At 34.3% G+C, this 16,169-nt stretch overlaps 1 protein-coding gene across 1 annotated transcript in view; it reads right to left on the bottom strand.

The window, feature by feature from the left end:
• Nucleotides 1-16,169, bottom strand: part of COL5A2 (collagen type V alpha 2 chain) — a 167,043-nt gene that overhangs the window by 27,696 nt on the left and 123,178 nt on the right. Inside the window, exons 19-35 of the mRNA XM_004385591.2 lie at nt 14,497-14,595; nt 14,091-14,135; nt 13,880-13,978; nt 12,630-12,683; nt 12,297-12,404; nt 11,261-11,314; nt 10,593-10,691; nt 9,184-9,237; nt 8,235-8,333; nt 8,071-8,124; nt 7,802-7,855; nt 6,800-6,853; nt 5,872-5,925; nt 4,306-4,350; nt 3,891-3,989; nt 2,736-2,843; nt 2,402-2,455 (exon numbers count right to left, since the gene is read on the bottom strand). Coding sequence (XP_004385648.1) covers nt 2,402-2,455; nt 2,736-2,843; nt 3,891-3,989; nt 4,306-4,350; nt 5,872-5,925; nt 6,800-6,853; nt 7,802-7,855; nt 8,071-8,124; nt 8,235-8,333; nt 9,184-9,237; nt 10,593-10,691; nt 11,261-11,314; nt 12,297-12,404; nt 12,630-12,683; nt 13,880-13,978; nt 14,091-14,135; nt 14,497-14,595 — 1,233 coding nt within the window. The remainder of the gene's footprint in view (nt 1-2,401; nt 2,456-2,735; nt 2,844-3,890; nt 3,990-4,305; nt 4,351-5,871; nt 5,926-6,799; nt 6,854-7,801; nt 7,856-8,070; nt 8,125-8,234; nt 8,334-9,183; nt 9,238-10,592; nt 10,692-11,260; nt 11,315-12,296; nt 12,405-12,629; nt 12,684-13,879; nt 13,979-14,090; nt 14,136-14,496; nt 14,596-16,169) is intronic.

Genomic DNA, 16,169 nt, shown 5'->3' with positions numbered 1-16,169 from the left:
AATGGTGTATCTTTGGCTATGTGTATTTTCACCAAAAAAAAAGGTTGAGAAGTTAGAGGGTTGATATGTTGTGGGGTTGTTAACCAATGTCACAAAACAACATGTGTACTTCTGTTTCATGAGAAACTATTTGTTCTATAAGCCTTCACCTGAAGTACAATAAAAAAATAAAAAATAAAATATAAAAATAAAAATACGTAAGACTGTCTTTGAACATTAGATTTAAATTTATGCTATTCTTCAGCAATGCCGCTAGTTCCTGGGTCTATTTAATTCTTCTAATATCTATTTTGAAAACTGAGTATAGATTGAAAAGAGGCTTTTCTTCTTATGTGTAGAATACTACATTTTTAAATTATAATCTGATAGCATAATATCATTCATTTTCAATGAAAATGTGAGATTTGCCAAAGCATTCAGTTCTCTACATTCTTCTGAGATGAAAAGGAGTGTTCTTTACACTCAAAGTGTAAGAGAGCTGCCACATGGGGATACCACCTGGCTTATCTTGACACAAGGTCAAAATCTTTAAATTCTGTTCTATATTGGAGTCTTTTCTAAAACAAGTTCTCTGACATTTGTGTATCGCCTCTTCAGGTGCAGCCCAGATATTCTTTGCCATTTAATTTCTGAACGTTTTACTGAAGAAACTTAAGCAAAAAAAAAGACTTTTTAATTTTATACTTTTGACAAGAACATGAGAAAACTGTATTGTTATATTCTCTGGATCTATAACGGAGCAATATTCTTCCAACAATTTACCTAATTTACCTCCTTAAAGGATAAGATTAAATATAAAGATCACTTCATTACTTACACCCACATTTTTTTTCATACAGAAGAAATGTGTTACTGATTTTTTTCCTTTACTATGAGTTTACAGTGAGTGTTCTAATCTGCTTCTTTGTTAAAATAATGCACTACTCTCACTAAATATACAAGAGTCATTGTTTAAGTTCTGAGCCCATTATATTGCATTTTTAGAGTTAGATGATAGGAGCTATAAGTACATATGCCAGATTTCACGTTAAAATGAACTCTCAGTGTATGACTCCTTCGAACAGTAATCACACTACTTACTACACACTCCAGACTATTCATGATGTAAAATACAAATAATATACTGAATTTACTTAGACTGTTTTTGAAATATTATATCAAATATTATATTTAATTAAAAGGCAAGAGATAGCTCACTTTCATAGTTTGGTTAATTAAACATTTCACCTTTAATTTGCTTTTCAGAAAAATTAAAAATAGATAATTACAACTTAGGCTAAAATCTTTTCAATATTTTACTTTATTTTCTTTATCAAAAGCTAATGTAACCAATGTATTAACAGTGGCTCAATGTGCAAAACCAATATATTAATAGTGATCTCTTTTTGATGGTATAACTGCTATTTCCAAGACCCAACATGACAATTAACAGCAAAGCATGTCACACTGAAACAGAAATTACTTATCAAATATCAGAAACTATTCCAGGAAATACTGTATGTCTGAGTCACGGTAACTAACTGTGCTTCCATGTGAGAATCATTCATGTCTGAAAATATACTGTCCTTCTAGTCAGATTGCCCTTAGTATTGCAAATGCATTCTATTTTTGAGGACCTAAAGCTTGTTAAATGTCAATTTCTTATATGACATTAAACAATGTTTGGGAGTCAACCATCCTTCTTGACATTTCACTTAGTCTCTTTATTGATGAAAGCGTTAATGATGATTCATCATGCAGTAATTTTCTCACCCCTCACATCCAGGATACTGAGAAAGATTTATCACAACATTGGCTCTTCCACAAAACTCTACTTGCCTGCACTGGAATGAGGTCTAGGCCAGCTCATTAAATCAACATTTTAATAGAAATAAACTTTGCACATAAAATAAAATGATGATAGAGAATAATGAGGATTTCCACCCCTCAAAGCACTAATCACACAGGCACAATAAAAATCTGTTTTATTTCAGTCTTTCAAAAATGACTACTTTTGGCTTGCTTTACTTCAAAGGAGCCCTCGTGGTGCAGGGGTTAAAGCACTCGGCTGCCAACCAAAATGTCGGCAGTTCCAACTCACCAGACACTCCGTGGAAGAAAGATGTGACAATCTGCTTGCACAAAGATTTACAGGCTTGGAAACCCTATGGGGCAATTCTACCTTGTCCTCCAGAGTTGCTATAAGTCAGAACCAACTCGACAGCAATGGGAATAGGTTTAGTTCAGAGTCAGCAAAATTAGTATCTATGGTTGATCAACATCAAATCTCAAATTTCATCATTCTCCAAATCCTGACTGCCAAGGAAACACAATCAACTTTTTTTGAAAGTTCAGGCAAATTCACATGATAATGATAATGCTGATTTCTAGCCCAGCTAGGAGAAGGATCGCTTTTACTTACTCTTGCTCCATCGTTTCCAGCTGTGCCTTCAGCACCTTTCTCTCCTATGCCCCCCTGGGAAAACACACAAATATAATTTATTCATTTCTTGTATCTTTTCCACACTTGCATTGAAGCTTCATGAGAGCAGGGGTTTATCTGTCCTGTTCATACCTGTATCCTCTAGAGCCTAAAATGCTGCCTGGCACTGTGCATTTTCTCAATAAATACATATTGAATGAATGAATGAGTAAATGAATGACTTGTGACTCAAGATGGTAGAAAGTTAAAGCCTCCCCAGAAAATCATTATCAGTAGAAAGTCTAAATAAATGAATTAAAAGAATAAGACTTACTCTGTCACCCTTGGGCCCAGGAGTTCCTGCAATTCCTCTTTCTCCGGGCATACCTTGAAGACCTGGCGGGCCTGTATCTCCAGGGGTCCCAGTTGGGCCTGGACTTCCCTAAAATGAACAAACAATTAATGACCTTCACAACATATTAAGATTTAACTACATGAAATTTCTTTTTTGGAAGTCAAAAACAGTTGAATGTCAGCAATTTCATATAGCTTAACTCAGTGTTCATACTTTTTATTTGGGAAAACTGTCTCATCTGAGTTGATTGAGTTGACTTTTTGAAATAAGAAAATAATACTTTGCCTTTTTGATTGTTGTCTTATGTTTTCAACTTTTCTCTTTGGAGAAAACTGACTATCAATTCAAATAAAAATGGTATACTTGCCTTTCTTGGCAATATTATAGGCATTCTAGCAAAGAAAAAGGACATTGCATTACATTTAGAGACATATTTAATTCTCTGTCTAATAAGCCTGTAATATTAAGCTGTACTGAGAATCATTCAGTGCTTACATTGTATATCTTATTCAATCACTCTGGACCCCGAAGACATGATAAGGGACCTCATGTTACACGATCATGAAAAATTGTACTTCAATTGTTTATACATAAGTTATCCATATTATCTTCTACCAATCACAAAATGGCACCCAAAAAGAAAGGATAATGATTTTTGCTTTATAATGCATTGTATTTTCAGATTTCTAAAACTATATACTTTTATATATTTTATAAGCAGAATTGTGGAAAATGAGAAAAGGAAAATGGAGCATATGATTGAGGATTCATCCCAATAAATTATGCAATTTTTTATTTCTCACCTCTGTTTATTAAAGGAGGTTTTTAATAATTTTTTTAATAAACAAACACTAGGAATAGGTTTATATATGAGAATGTATCATTATGTGTACTAGACCATAAGTTCCATCGTAGGAGTCTTCTTTTCAGCTGATGGTTTAGTGCCAAGAACAAAGCGTAATAGGCACTGCTTAAATATTTGTTGAAGAAGAAAATGATACAATCATAAAAAAAAGAAAATGATATAATCATTTATCTTGCAAAAACAAGAGAAATACATTCTAGTACCATTGTGTGTTTATTGAGGTGTAATTTTAGAGCGTGTTAAAAGAACTAGATCACTACTGTACTTACTTTTGGACCATCAGGACCATGCCCTCCAGCCATTCCTTTCTCACCAGGTAGTCCTGTTATTCCTGGTTCTCCTCTTTCCCCAGGATTTCCACGTTCTCCCTAACAGAAAATTGGAATATCAAGTAATCTCAGTGTTTGATCTTTCAAGGGGTCAAAATGTCTCTGGCAATCTTCAAAATGGCTTCTACTGAAGAAAAATTCAGAAAAGAGCAAATATTAAGTCTCAATTTTCTAATATAGTGATAAGAAATAATATTGAGAGAGGATATGCTAGTTTCACAGGGAAAAATACTAAAAAATTTACTTTCATCCAGTAAAAAAGCTTAATGCTTAAAATAAAACTCACCTTAAGATAAAAGATACATTTTAAATTGAAACCAGTAGCAAAGTTAATCACAAAGAAGGAAATACTTACTCTGGGTCCTAATGGGCCAACTGCTCCGGGATCTCCAGGAACACCCTATAAAATAAATTTTTAAAAATTGAAAGAAAAGCTTTGAGGTAGCTCTTAGGTATTTATTAGAAAATTTTCCATATCACACACCTAATTTCTTTTAATATGCCATTCGAAGGCTAAATAAATCCATAATGTTGAAGAAAAATACGTATACTTTCGTAAATGAGGAATATCTCATAAATTAGATGAAAATATTTTTCCAGAAAAATTTTTATTATGTCTAAATGTTTAATTTTTCACTGAGAACATGCAAAATATTATCTCCAAAAGCTAGTCCATTAGTTTTTTAGAGAAAACAGAATACATGTTAAATGCTGTTTATTCCCTAATGAAACAAGAAAATATTTAAACACAAAAAAGTGATATAAAAAGCCCCTGATTAAGAGCTGATCTTTGAATAGAACCAATTTAATTCAGTAAATGTTTTTTGAACATACAATATGGACAAAGCACTCTACTGGGAATTGTAGATTCAAACTAGTGCAGTCAAGACTACATTAAAAGTTTCAGTTTGTTCTTCACTGAAGGAAAATTTGTCATTCTAAAACTTCTCTCTCTGATAAACATAATAACCTTATCAATTTGTCCTCCTCATTTTGGCATGATCTTCCTAAAACCCAAATCTAATCACATTACTTCCTACTTAAAAGCCCTTCAACTGCTTCCCATTATTCTAAGGCTGAAGAACAAATCTGATCCAAACTAAGACCCTCCATCATCTGGTCCCTGAGCACCCCTCCAGCCTCATCTTTACCCTTCTCAACTTGTACCCCACCCTCCTGATATACTGAAACTATTTTCATGGCTTTAAATTCATCAGTAAGCCTTCAGACATTTGGACCTGCTGGTGACATCTCTTATCTCCTTCCCCATCCCACTACCATTTATCCTTCAGATCTCATGATAGCTATAAATTTGCCTGAGAAACTTTCCTAACCCCAGCTCTAAATTAGGTACATCTTCTGTGTTTTCATACACATACTGCTTCCCCATCATAGTATTTAGAACACACTATTATTGTAACTGCGTTATCTATCTCCTTCTTCTCTACCTCCTACTGTACTGTAACCTAAAGGGAAAGACCATATCTATCTTCCTCACCTGGGAAAGGCTAGTGCCTAGTAGAGCCAAACACATGGAGTGCTTAGCACATATGTATTGAATGCTTAAATGAATAAATGAATCACTCGAAGAAAAATAAATAAACCTATGTGCCAGGAAAATCATAGCAATAAAATGGTTAACATCTGTTCATAATTATTTATAACGCCTCCAGTAAACGTCTATAATTATGGTACAATATATCAAGGAACTGGGAAACAGACAATCTGGGTTCAATTCACATCAGCAGTATGACTTTGGGAAAGTTACTTAACTTCTGTAAAACAGATGAAATAATAATACCTAGTAGATAAAGTTGTTTGAAGATCAAAAGAGAAAATATATGCAAAGCAAGCAAAAACACAACCTTGCACATGAGCCAGAGATTGTTAGTATTGTTATTATTATCATTTAAAAACTTACCTGATCTCCTGGCTTTCCACCTTCCCCAGGAGGCCCTGGAGGACCAGGAAGTCCCTAAAACAAATGTAAGGAAATAAAATGGTGAGTCTGTGAAACTTTAATAGGCCACCAGTGTTAACAACTCACTGTTACAATTCGCGGAGCCTCCATGACTGTTTTCATAAAAAAGAAACTGTTCAGACACAAGTTAAATCAAAACAGAATGAGAAAACTACCATATTTTTCGCAAATAATGCACCCACGTAAATAGCATACCCTCACATATAACGTGCATAGCTAGCCCAGGAAAATAATGCATGAGGGGGTTGCATAATTGGTAAAAAATGTATAATGCTACATTATTTGCACAGTACATCTTCTAACACAACACACCAGCTGCTCAGTTTATATGGTTAGATTTTCATTTGCACACACTTAGCAAAAAGAGATAAAAATATAACAGGAGGTTCTTCATAGTTGTAGAGTTTTATGGGTCTGAGAGAAATATTTTGAGCTGCTAGATGTTATTGAAAATCAGTCTGGAAGGTTTTTTTATTTTTTTCCAAACTATGATTATCCATGTTATTAAATAATCCACCATATTTAGATAAGCCATGAAAATTTGTTCAATAAAAAATTTTAGACACTGTCAATAAAACTAGATAATAAGTATTAAAAATAGTTTAATAAACCTTCTTGAGATATTAAGAACATTTTATTATTTTTCATTTGTTAATTGTTTTGGGTTTTGAGCAGTTTTTCATGAGCAGTCTGTACATACTCTTTGAACAAAAAATGTCTGATTTTATCCAAATGTTTATCTATTCACCAAAACAGGGATTTTTTTTTTTTATTGTAGAATTTTACATCATCCAACCATAACTTTTTATATTTTTAAAATGCACTTAAGTTAATGGAAGTAGAAACAGAAAACTGACTTAGTGCATACCTGAAAGCCAGTGGGGCCTGGAGGTCCCTGTTCTCCTCTTTCCCCAGCTAGACCCTAAGTCAGGAATGAAAAAAAAATCATGAACACAGCTAGATCGTTATGCTTGCATCCATCTGTGTTTATGTAACCCGCTAGAAGCATTGACATTTCTTTGAATTTCTTCCAATCACGTTTTTTAGTTTAGCCACATAATGAACTAGGATTAAAAGTCATTTAATGGTGATGTTTAAAATCCTTCCTGGTAAGAAATCTTTTCTAAAGGTAGTGAAAGGACTGATTACATGTATTTATTTTTTGATCCAAACATGAGATAACTGGAGTTAACCATAAAATTACAGAAAAATTAGAGAAATTGGATATAGAAAAAGTCATTATTTCCTTACATTTAATCTAAGAGAATAATACTTCCATTGTAGTTTATTTCCAAGTTCCACAGATTAAATCAAGTTTCAAAACTAGCATATCTAAAGAAAGCAGAACTAACATTTTAGAAAGATATATAAATTGTCCCATGCCAAAACAAATACATATTCCAAAAAATATTTCTGATAAATAATTTTAAAATCCATAGATAAAAACATAGCCCAAAGGATAAATATACTCCCTTTCACCCATCTAAAACAAAAATTTAAATAAATTTCTATGAGATTTATTATTAGAAGAAGGTAGATTATAATTAAAAATTTTAAATAAGATACATCCTGAAATTATTATTGGTCAAACACTATTTTCCTTATTTAATATATTCTTCAACTGTGACTCTAAAGACAAAACTTTTGCCATCAGACTTTTATAGATGTTTAAAATGAAAGACTAATTATTCTATCTAAAAAGGCAGAAGATACCGTTGCAGAAATCAAACAATTTAATTGGTTTTCTGCTGTCTTGTACTTTCTTAAGTATTCACTTCCCCTGAGGCTTATTCTTTGACAAACACTAAAATCTTTGACAAACATTATTGAAAAATGCATGTAAATATAGTCTCACTTAAATATCACATACCGGTGGACCCACAGGACCAGAAGGACCAACTTCACCATCTTTTCCAGGAGCTCCCTGTATCACACAGAGATAATCTGTGAATTGAGGCCATATGAATTTGGATAGCTTATATATAGTTATATAGTTTTATATACTTACATATATGGTTATAGTTATACATATACACACACATACATATATACATAAACATATACACACATATAAGTACATGTATGTGTGTGTACATATAGTTTGTTTTGTTTTGTTTGTAGCAGAAAATATATACTTACCCTCTGCCCTGGAACACCAGCATTTCCTGCTTCTCCAGGTTTTCCAAGGTCACCCTAAAGAATAAATAGAAGTTATTTTAAAATTTAATAAAATTTGCCTATAATGTGCCTGCTCCAAATGAGGAGTATGATGAGCTAGCAAACATATTATACAATGTACTCACACTGCTACCTTTGGGGCCTGGAAGACCCATACTCCCAGGCTGCCCTCTGATTCCTATGGAGCCTGGAGGACCTGGACGGCCATCTTCCCCTGGAGCACCCTGTAGAATTTACAGAAGCAATTCAAGTTTCACAGAAAAACAAAAAAACAAAAAACAAACCCGTTGCTGTAGAGTCGATTCTGACTCATAGTGACCCTATAGGACAGAGTAGAACTGCTCTATAGGGTTTCCAAGGAGCAGCTGGTGGAATCAATCAAACTGCCCACATTTTGGTTAACAGCCGAGCTCTTAACAATTGTGCCACCAGGGCTCCAATAAGTCCTATCTAAATATTGCATTATCCAAATTGCCACTTGCCTTTATTTACTGTAAAAGTTATATAAGGTTTAACATATCCTGCATTTTTATCTTAATAAGTCAGAAAAGTTGAGTATTTTTTAAAAACTGCTGAATATTTTGAGTATTTAGAACAGAGATTTTATTCTTATTCTATACACAGCCAAATCTTCACTTCTCCTTACAGGTAATGAAAACTCAGGATTTCTATTTCACATTTACAGTATAAAGGAAGGGCACAGATTATATAAGCTATCAAAATTCATACCTACTTATCTCTTAAATGTACAAAACTGGAAGAAAATCAAGAAATGAGAAGGTTGCTAATAAACAAATTTCACCAATATTGAAAGAATATATCATTTCAACTTTTTCACTAGTGTCAGAGAAGCAATTTCAATCTCAAACATTTATCTCAATTAAATTTGATTAACTTTTTGGTCAATTTGAAAATATGCAGACCCTAAGAATTTACTTCAGAGAGCCATTTTAAACCTGCAAACATGATCAGCATCCATGTGATCAAAAACATTAACCTCAAAATGAATGTTTTATCATTTGAGTTGCATTTCTATTGAGAAATGTTGATAGTTATGGAGTTTTGTTTACTTACCAAAGGTCCAAGTTTTCCTTCAGGACCTTGAACACCAGGATTTCCTGTCAGACCCTGAAAATGTAAGCAGTTGTTAGTTTGTTGCTTATCTGCAACTGAAGTAAAAATTCTGAGGAGTCAAAATAACGTTGTATTAAAAAGATCAGTTCCACTTTGCAATGCCCACTATTGCTGGTCTTAGGCTCCACTACACAAACTCACTGGACCATCATAAGCCATGGCCAGTCTAGCTTCAGAAGGATACCCGTTGAGGTCAATTCCAACTCAGCGATTCTATAGGACAGAGTAGAACTGCCCCATAGGGTTTTCAAGGCTGTAATCTTTATGGGAGCAGATTGTCACATCTTTCTCCCACAAAGCAGCTGGTGGGTTTGAACCACTGACCTTTCAGACGGAAAACATAGCAGGCCCACAGGGCAGCCCCCAGTGGACTCTGCAATGGGAGGAGTCATCACAGGACAGTCCTCCAAGAGCTGCTTTTAAATCGCTCATGGGATAGGTCAGATGTACGGGAATGAGATCAGTGGTGGGTGCAGAAGCCACACTGGCTTAGAAATCTCATGTAATCAATATCTTGTAGCAGCCCCTAGGACACAGTCTTGATTCCAGCAAGGAGAATGGCCCAATACAAGATATTCCAAACTCAGAAAACGTCCTGGATCCTCCTGACCTTAAAAAACCCAAAGCTATGACTTCCCACTGGATATTTATAGTTCACTCATAGTCTTCCAAGTCCAGATATGGTCTAAATCAGAGGCTATCTTCACTATAAACTATGTTGACCAATAATTCAGTTGTCATTCCACCTTTATTAGGTGTCTAGGAAAGAATATCTAGGCAAAGGTGAACCCAAGGCCAGTTTTCCAAGTAGAACGAGTAAGGGATATGGTAAACTTTTACTCATACATTTAATGTTGGGTCAAGGGAGATTAAAGAATTTATGTTGAACTAAATGTATCTTTCTACCCAACAAATTTTTGTATAAGCCCTTTCTCTTTAAGGAGCATTGTCGGAAACTGCAAACAAGGGCAATTCTGCAGTTCAAATGAATTTTCAGTGAAATTACTCAAAATTACTTTCCTAATGGTCTCCCTGCCAAAAGTCAAACACGGTTGTTAATAAGAAAAGAAAAATTATAAAATCTGGCAAACAGAATTTTTTAACGTCATGTGGTAATCAACACATACTCCTTTGAGAAAGAGAGACTGGAAATCACTGATTATTACTGTGTTTTGTATACATGATAAAAATAACAAACCAGTATTTAAAAATAATTGATTAGGGACAAAACTGTATAAACACAATTAACAAGTTGTGAAAACAATCTAAATAATTTTTTTTTCTTTTTTGAAGAATACATGGCAATATTTCTCCTGGGTTGATGTAGCAAACAACTGCTGTGTTCTTACCCGGGCACCTGGCAGCCCAGGTTCACCTGGACGTCCTGGGTCCCCCTGAGCTCCTTTGGGTCCTGAAGAACCTACAGGACCCCTTTCTCCTTGAGCCCCCTGTTCCAAAGCAAGACAGAACTTGTCAAAAAAAAAAAAAAAAAAAAGGCGTGCAGGGAAATAAATGTACGCATATATATTTCTTATTGAAAGTTTAAGGCATTAATTTAACAGACAATGGTTTGTCAGATAGCTAATGAAAGATTTCTTTGTAAACAATTTCACTTCACACTTGGATCTAAATTGGAATTCCTGTAGAATAGTGGGTTTTTTTTTTTTGTCATTAACTAACGAAAGTTGTCATTAGCACCTCACTCCAATAATTAAGATTAAAAATATACGTGTATATCAGCTAAAGAAAAGATGTTTTCCATTTCTTCCTTCTTTCCTTTTTTTGTCAAGAAGGTCCCTGAAAAGTTCCATATTCCTCCAACAATCATCCTTCCCCCCACACCTCTATAACAGAGTAATTATGCAACAAGGGTTTGGAGTTAGGCCTAACTCTGTGTTCATCTTGTTTCTGGATTTGGACCCATACTGACCAGGGCTAGATCATCACACTAGAAAACAGTCCCTGTTCCTACCCAGGATTGCCCACTTGAGTATCAGCATTGATGGAGTAACCTCACCTTTGGTCCAGGTAAACCATCTGAGCCTGGAAAACCACGATTGCCCGGAGCACCCTACAAATGACCAAAATTGATGTTGGTATTTTTATAATAAGTAATTTTTATTTTTTAGTACTATAAAACTTTAGGAGCCAAGATCAAGTCAACCTGGCAATAGATATATACATATATAAGAAAAAACTGACCATAAAAAATAAATTTTAAATGTTGAAGAAGATGTAAGCACTGATCAAAATAATTATTCAAATCAAGAATTATTCTAACAATTTATTTTAATTTTAAATATTGAGAAACACTGACATCTCAATGACAGGCAAAAGGGTGATACTTAATTCAGGGATCAAAATGTCAGTAATAACATACATTGGTATTGTTTTGTATGGAAAGCTCTTTGTATTATCTGAAGTTTTATACAAACGTACGGTGAGATTATTGTCATCCCTTTCAAACTTGTTTTCTACTCCAGTGACAGCAACCCCTCTTCAGTTTTTTAAGATCACCAAACCCTTTCTGATCTGCTGGCTTTGCATTTGCTGTTTGCTGTTCTGAGAATGCTCTTTCTCCCAGGCTTTTTTGGCCCATTCTCATCTGCAGGTCACAGCTGAAATGCCACTTCGCTAAGGAACTCTATTCCTAACCACCTAATGTCGGTCACTTTACCCTGTTATTTCCTAAGTGTTTATAGGACTTTTTAATGTTGTAAAATTTGTTTAATTTTTATTTACCTGTTGACTTGTTTATTGTCTACCTCACCCCTGGAACGTAGGTACCGTGGGAGCTAACACCATGGCCACCTGATTCATTGATGTATCTCTAACACCACTACATCAGTTAGCATAACATAGTTGTTCAACAAATATTAGTTGAATGAATGAAGAATGACTGAACAGTGAGCTCTTTTTATTCTCAGATAAACTTACTGAACTGTGCAATGCAGCCACAAGTATTTCTCTTAATGTTCTAGTTTTCCATACTATCCCAAAATAGACTTGTGTAATTCCCCCACAACTATAAGAATTTATCATTCAACTCTTACCCTTTCTCCCACTGGGCCTGGAGGACCAACTGTTCCTGGATCACCTCGGGGACCCCTTTTGCCTTCTTCACCAGGTGGGCCGATTGGACCTTGAATTCCATGTGGTCCCTATTGAAAACAGGTGAACAATCACCAGAAAAAACCACATGACAAGTGATTTAACTCTGGAAGACTCATTTAATAAAGCAAATCATAGATTTTAAACTATAGTAAAATCTAGCTTTATTGCTATCCCACTGTTATTATTTTAGTGCTGGAAGATTTTAGCTGTACACTTTTTGACACGATTTATGTTCTTCTCATTATTAGAAAAAAAAAAAATTGAAGGCTTACCGGTTCCCCCTTGGGTCCAGCTTCTCCTTTAAAACCTGGAAATCCTGGATCACCCTAAAATAAAAACATCAATATTATAAGAACTATGACATTCAGCCAGTTGAGTCTTCTCTAATTAATTACAATAAACAGGCCTTAAAGTACTCTGCAGCTGAGACTGTATTGACTCAGCAGTACCTTACAATCATTTTTAAAATTTTTTCAAATCTTATAGAATGTGTGTAAATTTTTGCAAAATTTAGTATACTTTAGTAACAATGCATTTATTTTACAGTGCCCTTCAAGAGATTTATTTTTTAAGTCTTGCTTTTTTCATCATGCCTTCTAGAATAATTAGAATTATTCAGTTTATATTCAAATTTGATAATTAAATCTAGAACTAATTATGACAACTCCAGATAAATCTACTTAGGGTTTGTTTTTGGAAATAGACTTGTTCACTCAGAATCAAAATAATTTTATATTTATGTTCTATTTCTTGGGTTTTGCAACTTCAAACAGGTCATTTCATCTTTGGAGTGTTCTGGGGATCTGTGTATGTATGTCTTTAAATACAAATTGCAGTTTAAGTTCTAGAAACCAAATTGTTAAATTCAGAACATGGTTAATTAAAACCAAATGCCATGTATCAGCCACACTCATGTTTTAATAAATCCTGCAATAGCATTTGAAAAGGATTTATCAGCATGACCAAATTACTTGGGACAGAATTCAAACTATTTGTTTAAAGTAATACTGGAAAAGAATGTTTTTATTTTTATACGCCAAGCTTAAAAATATACAAACACAATTTCACGATGTGTTTATTTCTTATGGGCTTATCACGTTATTTTTTTCTAATAACTAATTTCTACCAAATATGGAAACTCGCTCAATATGAAAAATACGTTAGAATCACTCAAAACTAACTCTCAATAAATAGTTGTTGAAACCATTTTTAGCCAAATTGCTGTATTAAATCTCCATATTTCCTCACACTGGACTACAAAATATTTCCATAACTGTTCATTATCCAATTGTTCATAAAATTCTATGAAGTGGACTGTGAAATGATGGCCTTGTTACTTCAAATAAAAGAATATTAGAATTTAGCATAATGCAATAATGTTCTCCTTAGGATTTAAACATCCACATTGTACATTAATGTTTTGCTTTCACTTTACAGAGATTCTAATCCTTATTTCCCTCATTTAGAAAAGTCGTATTGTCTATGTTTCATTACATTATATGCTATTTATTGATAACATTACCGGTTGGCCTCGAATTCCTGGAGGTCCAGTGCTACCCTGAGGTCCTGGAGATCCAGGAGGCCCCGTCAAGCCAGGAAGACCAGAGGTACCCGGAGAGCCCTGTCAGACAGCAAGATTAACATGATGAGCAGAGACTGAGGTAGAAGTTTAGAGTCAATATCAAAAGATCATGTCCATTTCTACTTCTTGAATCATAAGTGCAGTTACTCACCGTTGGACCTTTAGCACCAGGAGTACCATCAGTTCCCACTGCACCCTAAAGAAGTACATGAAAACTATATATAAATATATGTAAGAATTCATATCTAGGAGCATATAAGGTGGTACTCAGATGTCCATCCATCTTCCAGAACGAGGCAGCAAAAATTGCAAAATAAAATCAACCACACTGTATCGTAAAATCTCTTCATGACTAATCCCACCTCCCCACAATAAGCAAAATGTTCAAAGCTGACAAGAGAAATATGTGGGGGTTTTTTTGTTTTTGTTTTGTTTTTTGTTTTTGAGTTTTAAAGATTCATATTTCGAAGAGAATATTAAAATGGGTTGCGCTTTGCACAGTTGTTGTAAAAGTGGACAGCTTTCTGGGCTAGGCTTTAGATATTCTAGGAACTTACAGGAAGACCTTGAGAGCCAGCTGGGCCTGGTGGTCCAGTTTCACCTCTCTGTCCCTGAGGACCTTCTGGGCCTCGAGCCCCAGTGGGACCTGCTTCTCCCTAAAGGGATGCAAAGGAAAATGCTAATTTAAGAAAAAAAATTAAATGTAGTGTGATACACAGTTGATTGCTTATTTGGAGTTTCACATTTTAAACTCGAACATTTAAAGGAATGAAGAGCAGAAAGAAGTTTATTCGAGGGATGTGTGCCTAACCTAGTTTATGGAGTGGGCTCCCACTTACCCACCCCTTCATGTGTAATGACGCCCATTACCTCTTCACTAGAAATGTTCCCCACACCCCAATCTCCAGGTAAGGAAATCCTATGCATCTGTCAAGTAAGCTTAAGTTCTCCTCTGATACTCCACAAACTCTGGAATTTCTTCTACCACACTTATCAGATGTTTTCACTTATTACACATTTAACATTTAACATAATCTAGATTCCTAATGAAAAACTGAGAACAACCTTACACCAGGCACTGAGTTGTTTAAAGAAGAAGAATGGATTTTCTTATCCCTAAAAAATAGTTTGCTTTTACTATGTTCTTCGGTAAATATTCAGATGCCTCAAGCCTACTTCTGCGTAGATAGCAGAAGTACGTTAAGACGCTTTAAATGACACAAAACCAAGTGAGAGAGGAAAATTTACCAGATCAGCTCTCTTGCAGGAGTTGTGTCTGCTCAGTGTAAACCTAGACGTTTCAGATCTAGGAATGGTGTTTTACAATTAAACCTTGATGTGGTTGTCAGATGATAAACTAAAATATTTCCTAACATGTCTAAAATAGCCCAATATGGGCTAAAATGTGCTGTAGAAAGATGGCAGTTCTTCAGATTTGTGAAACTTACTCTAAGAAATTCTACATAAAATTTTATATCTTCATTACAGAACAAGAAATTATTTCCTCACTATACAAACGATATAAGAAAAACATGTTATTTTTAGAATATAAGGTAGGATCTGATTTGTAAAAATTCAATTCCATTTACCTTTCAAAAGAGCAATTGATTATACCTGGGACATAAATGTCTAACATACTTGACAACTTCTGGCAACTATTTTTTTAAACAGTCCTTTGATAAGAATTAAAGGAAATAGTGGGAAAAAAATAAAAGCAGCGTTCAGAGCAGAGCAAAGTGCTCAAAGTGACCTGATAGCTAACCTAATTCTCCTTTCAACCCAAAATAGGGGTCTGGATTTAGGAAATAAAAATACAGGATATTCAGTTAAGTTTTACTTCAGATAAACAACAAATAACTTTTAGTATAAGTTTGTCCCATGAAATATGTGGGACATACTATACTAAAAAAATTATTTCTTCATTGTTTATTTGAAATTCAAACATAATTGGGTTTCTGCATTTTATCTGGCATATTATGTACTTATATAGATCTAATCCTAGATGGACGAGAAAAACTAAAATTATATGCCATAGGAGGCTCATCAGTATCAATAAAACATAAACTCCCTAATTTTGAAACACTAAAAGCTGATCTGAAAGTTTATTCTTCATTCAGAGAACAGGGGACCATGGCAGAACCTTACAGGTATAACAGAATCTTGGTCAATAAGAAAAACTCGAGAGTTGTATGCTAGAGGATTAGGATAGGGAAACAATTTCTGAGAAAAG

The sequence above is a fragment of the Trichechus manatus genome, unplaced genomic scaffold, assembly GCF_000243295.1.
Source record: "Trichechus manatus latirostris isolate Lorelei unplaced genomic scaffold, TriManLat1.0 scaffold00142, whole genome shotgun sequence".
NCBI classification, from domain to species: domain Eukaryota; kingdom Metazoa; phylum Chordata; class Mammalia; order Sirenia; family Trichechidae; genus Trichechus; species Trichechus manatus.
Note: the sequence above shows the minus strand (reverse complement) of the source record. Positions and strands in the feature narration are given on the sequence as shown.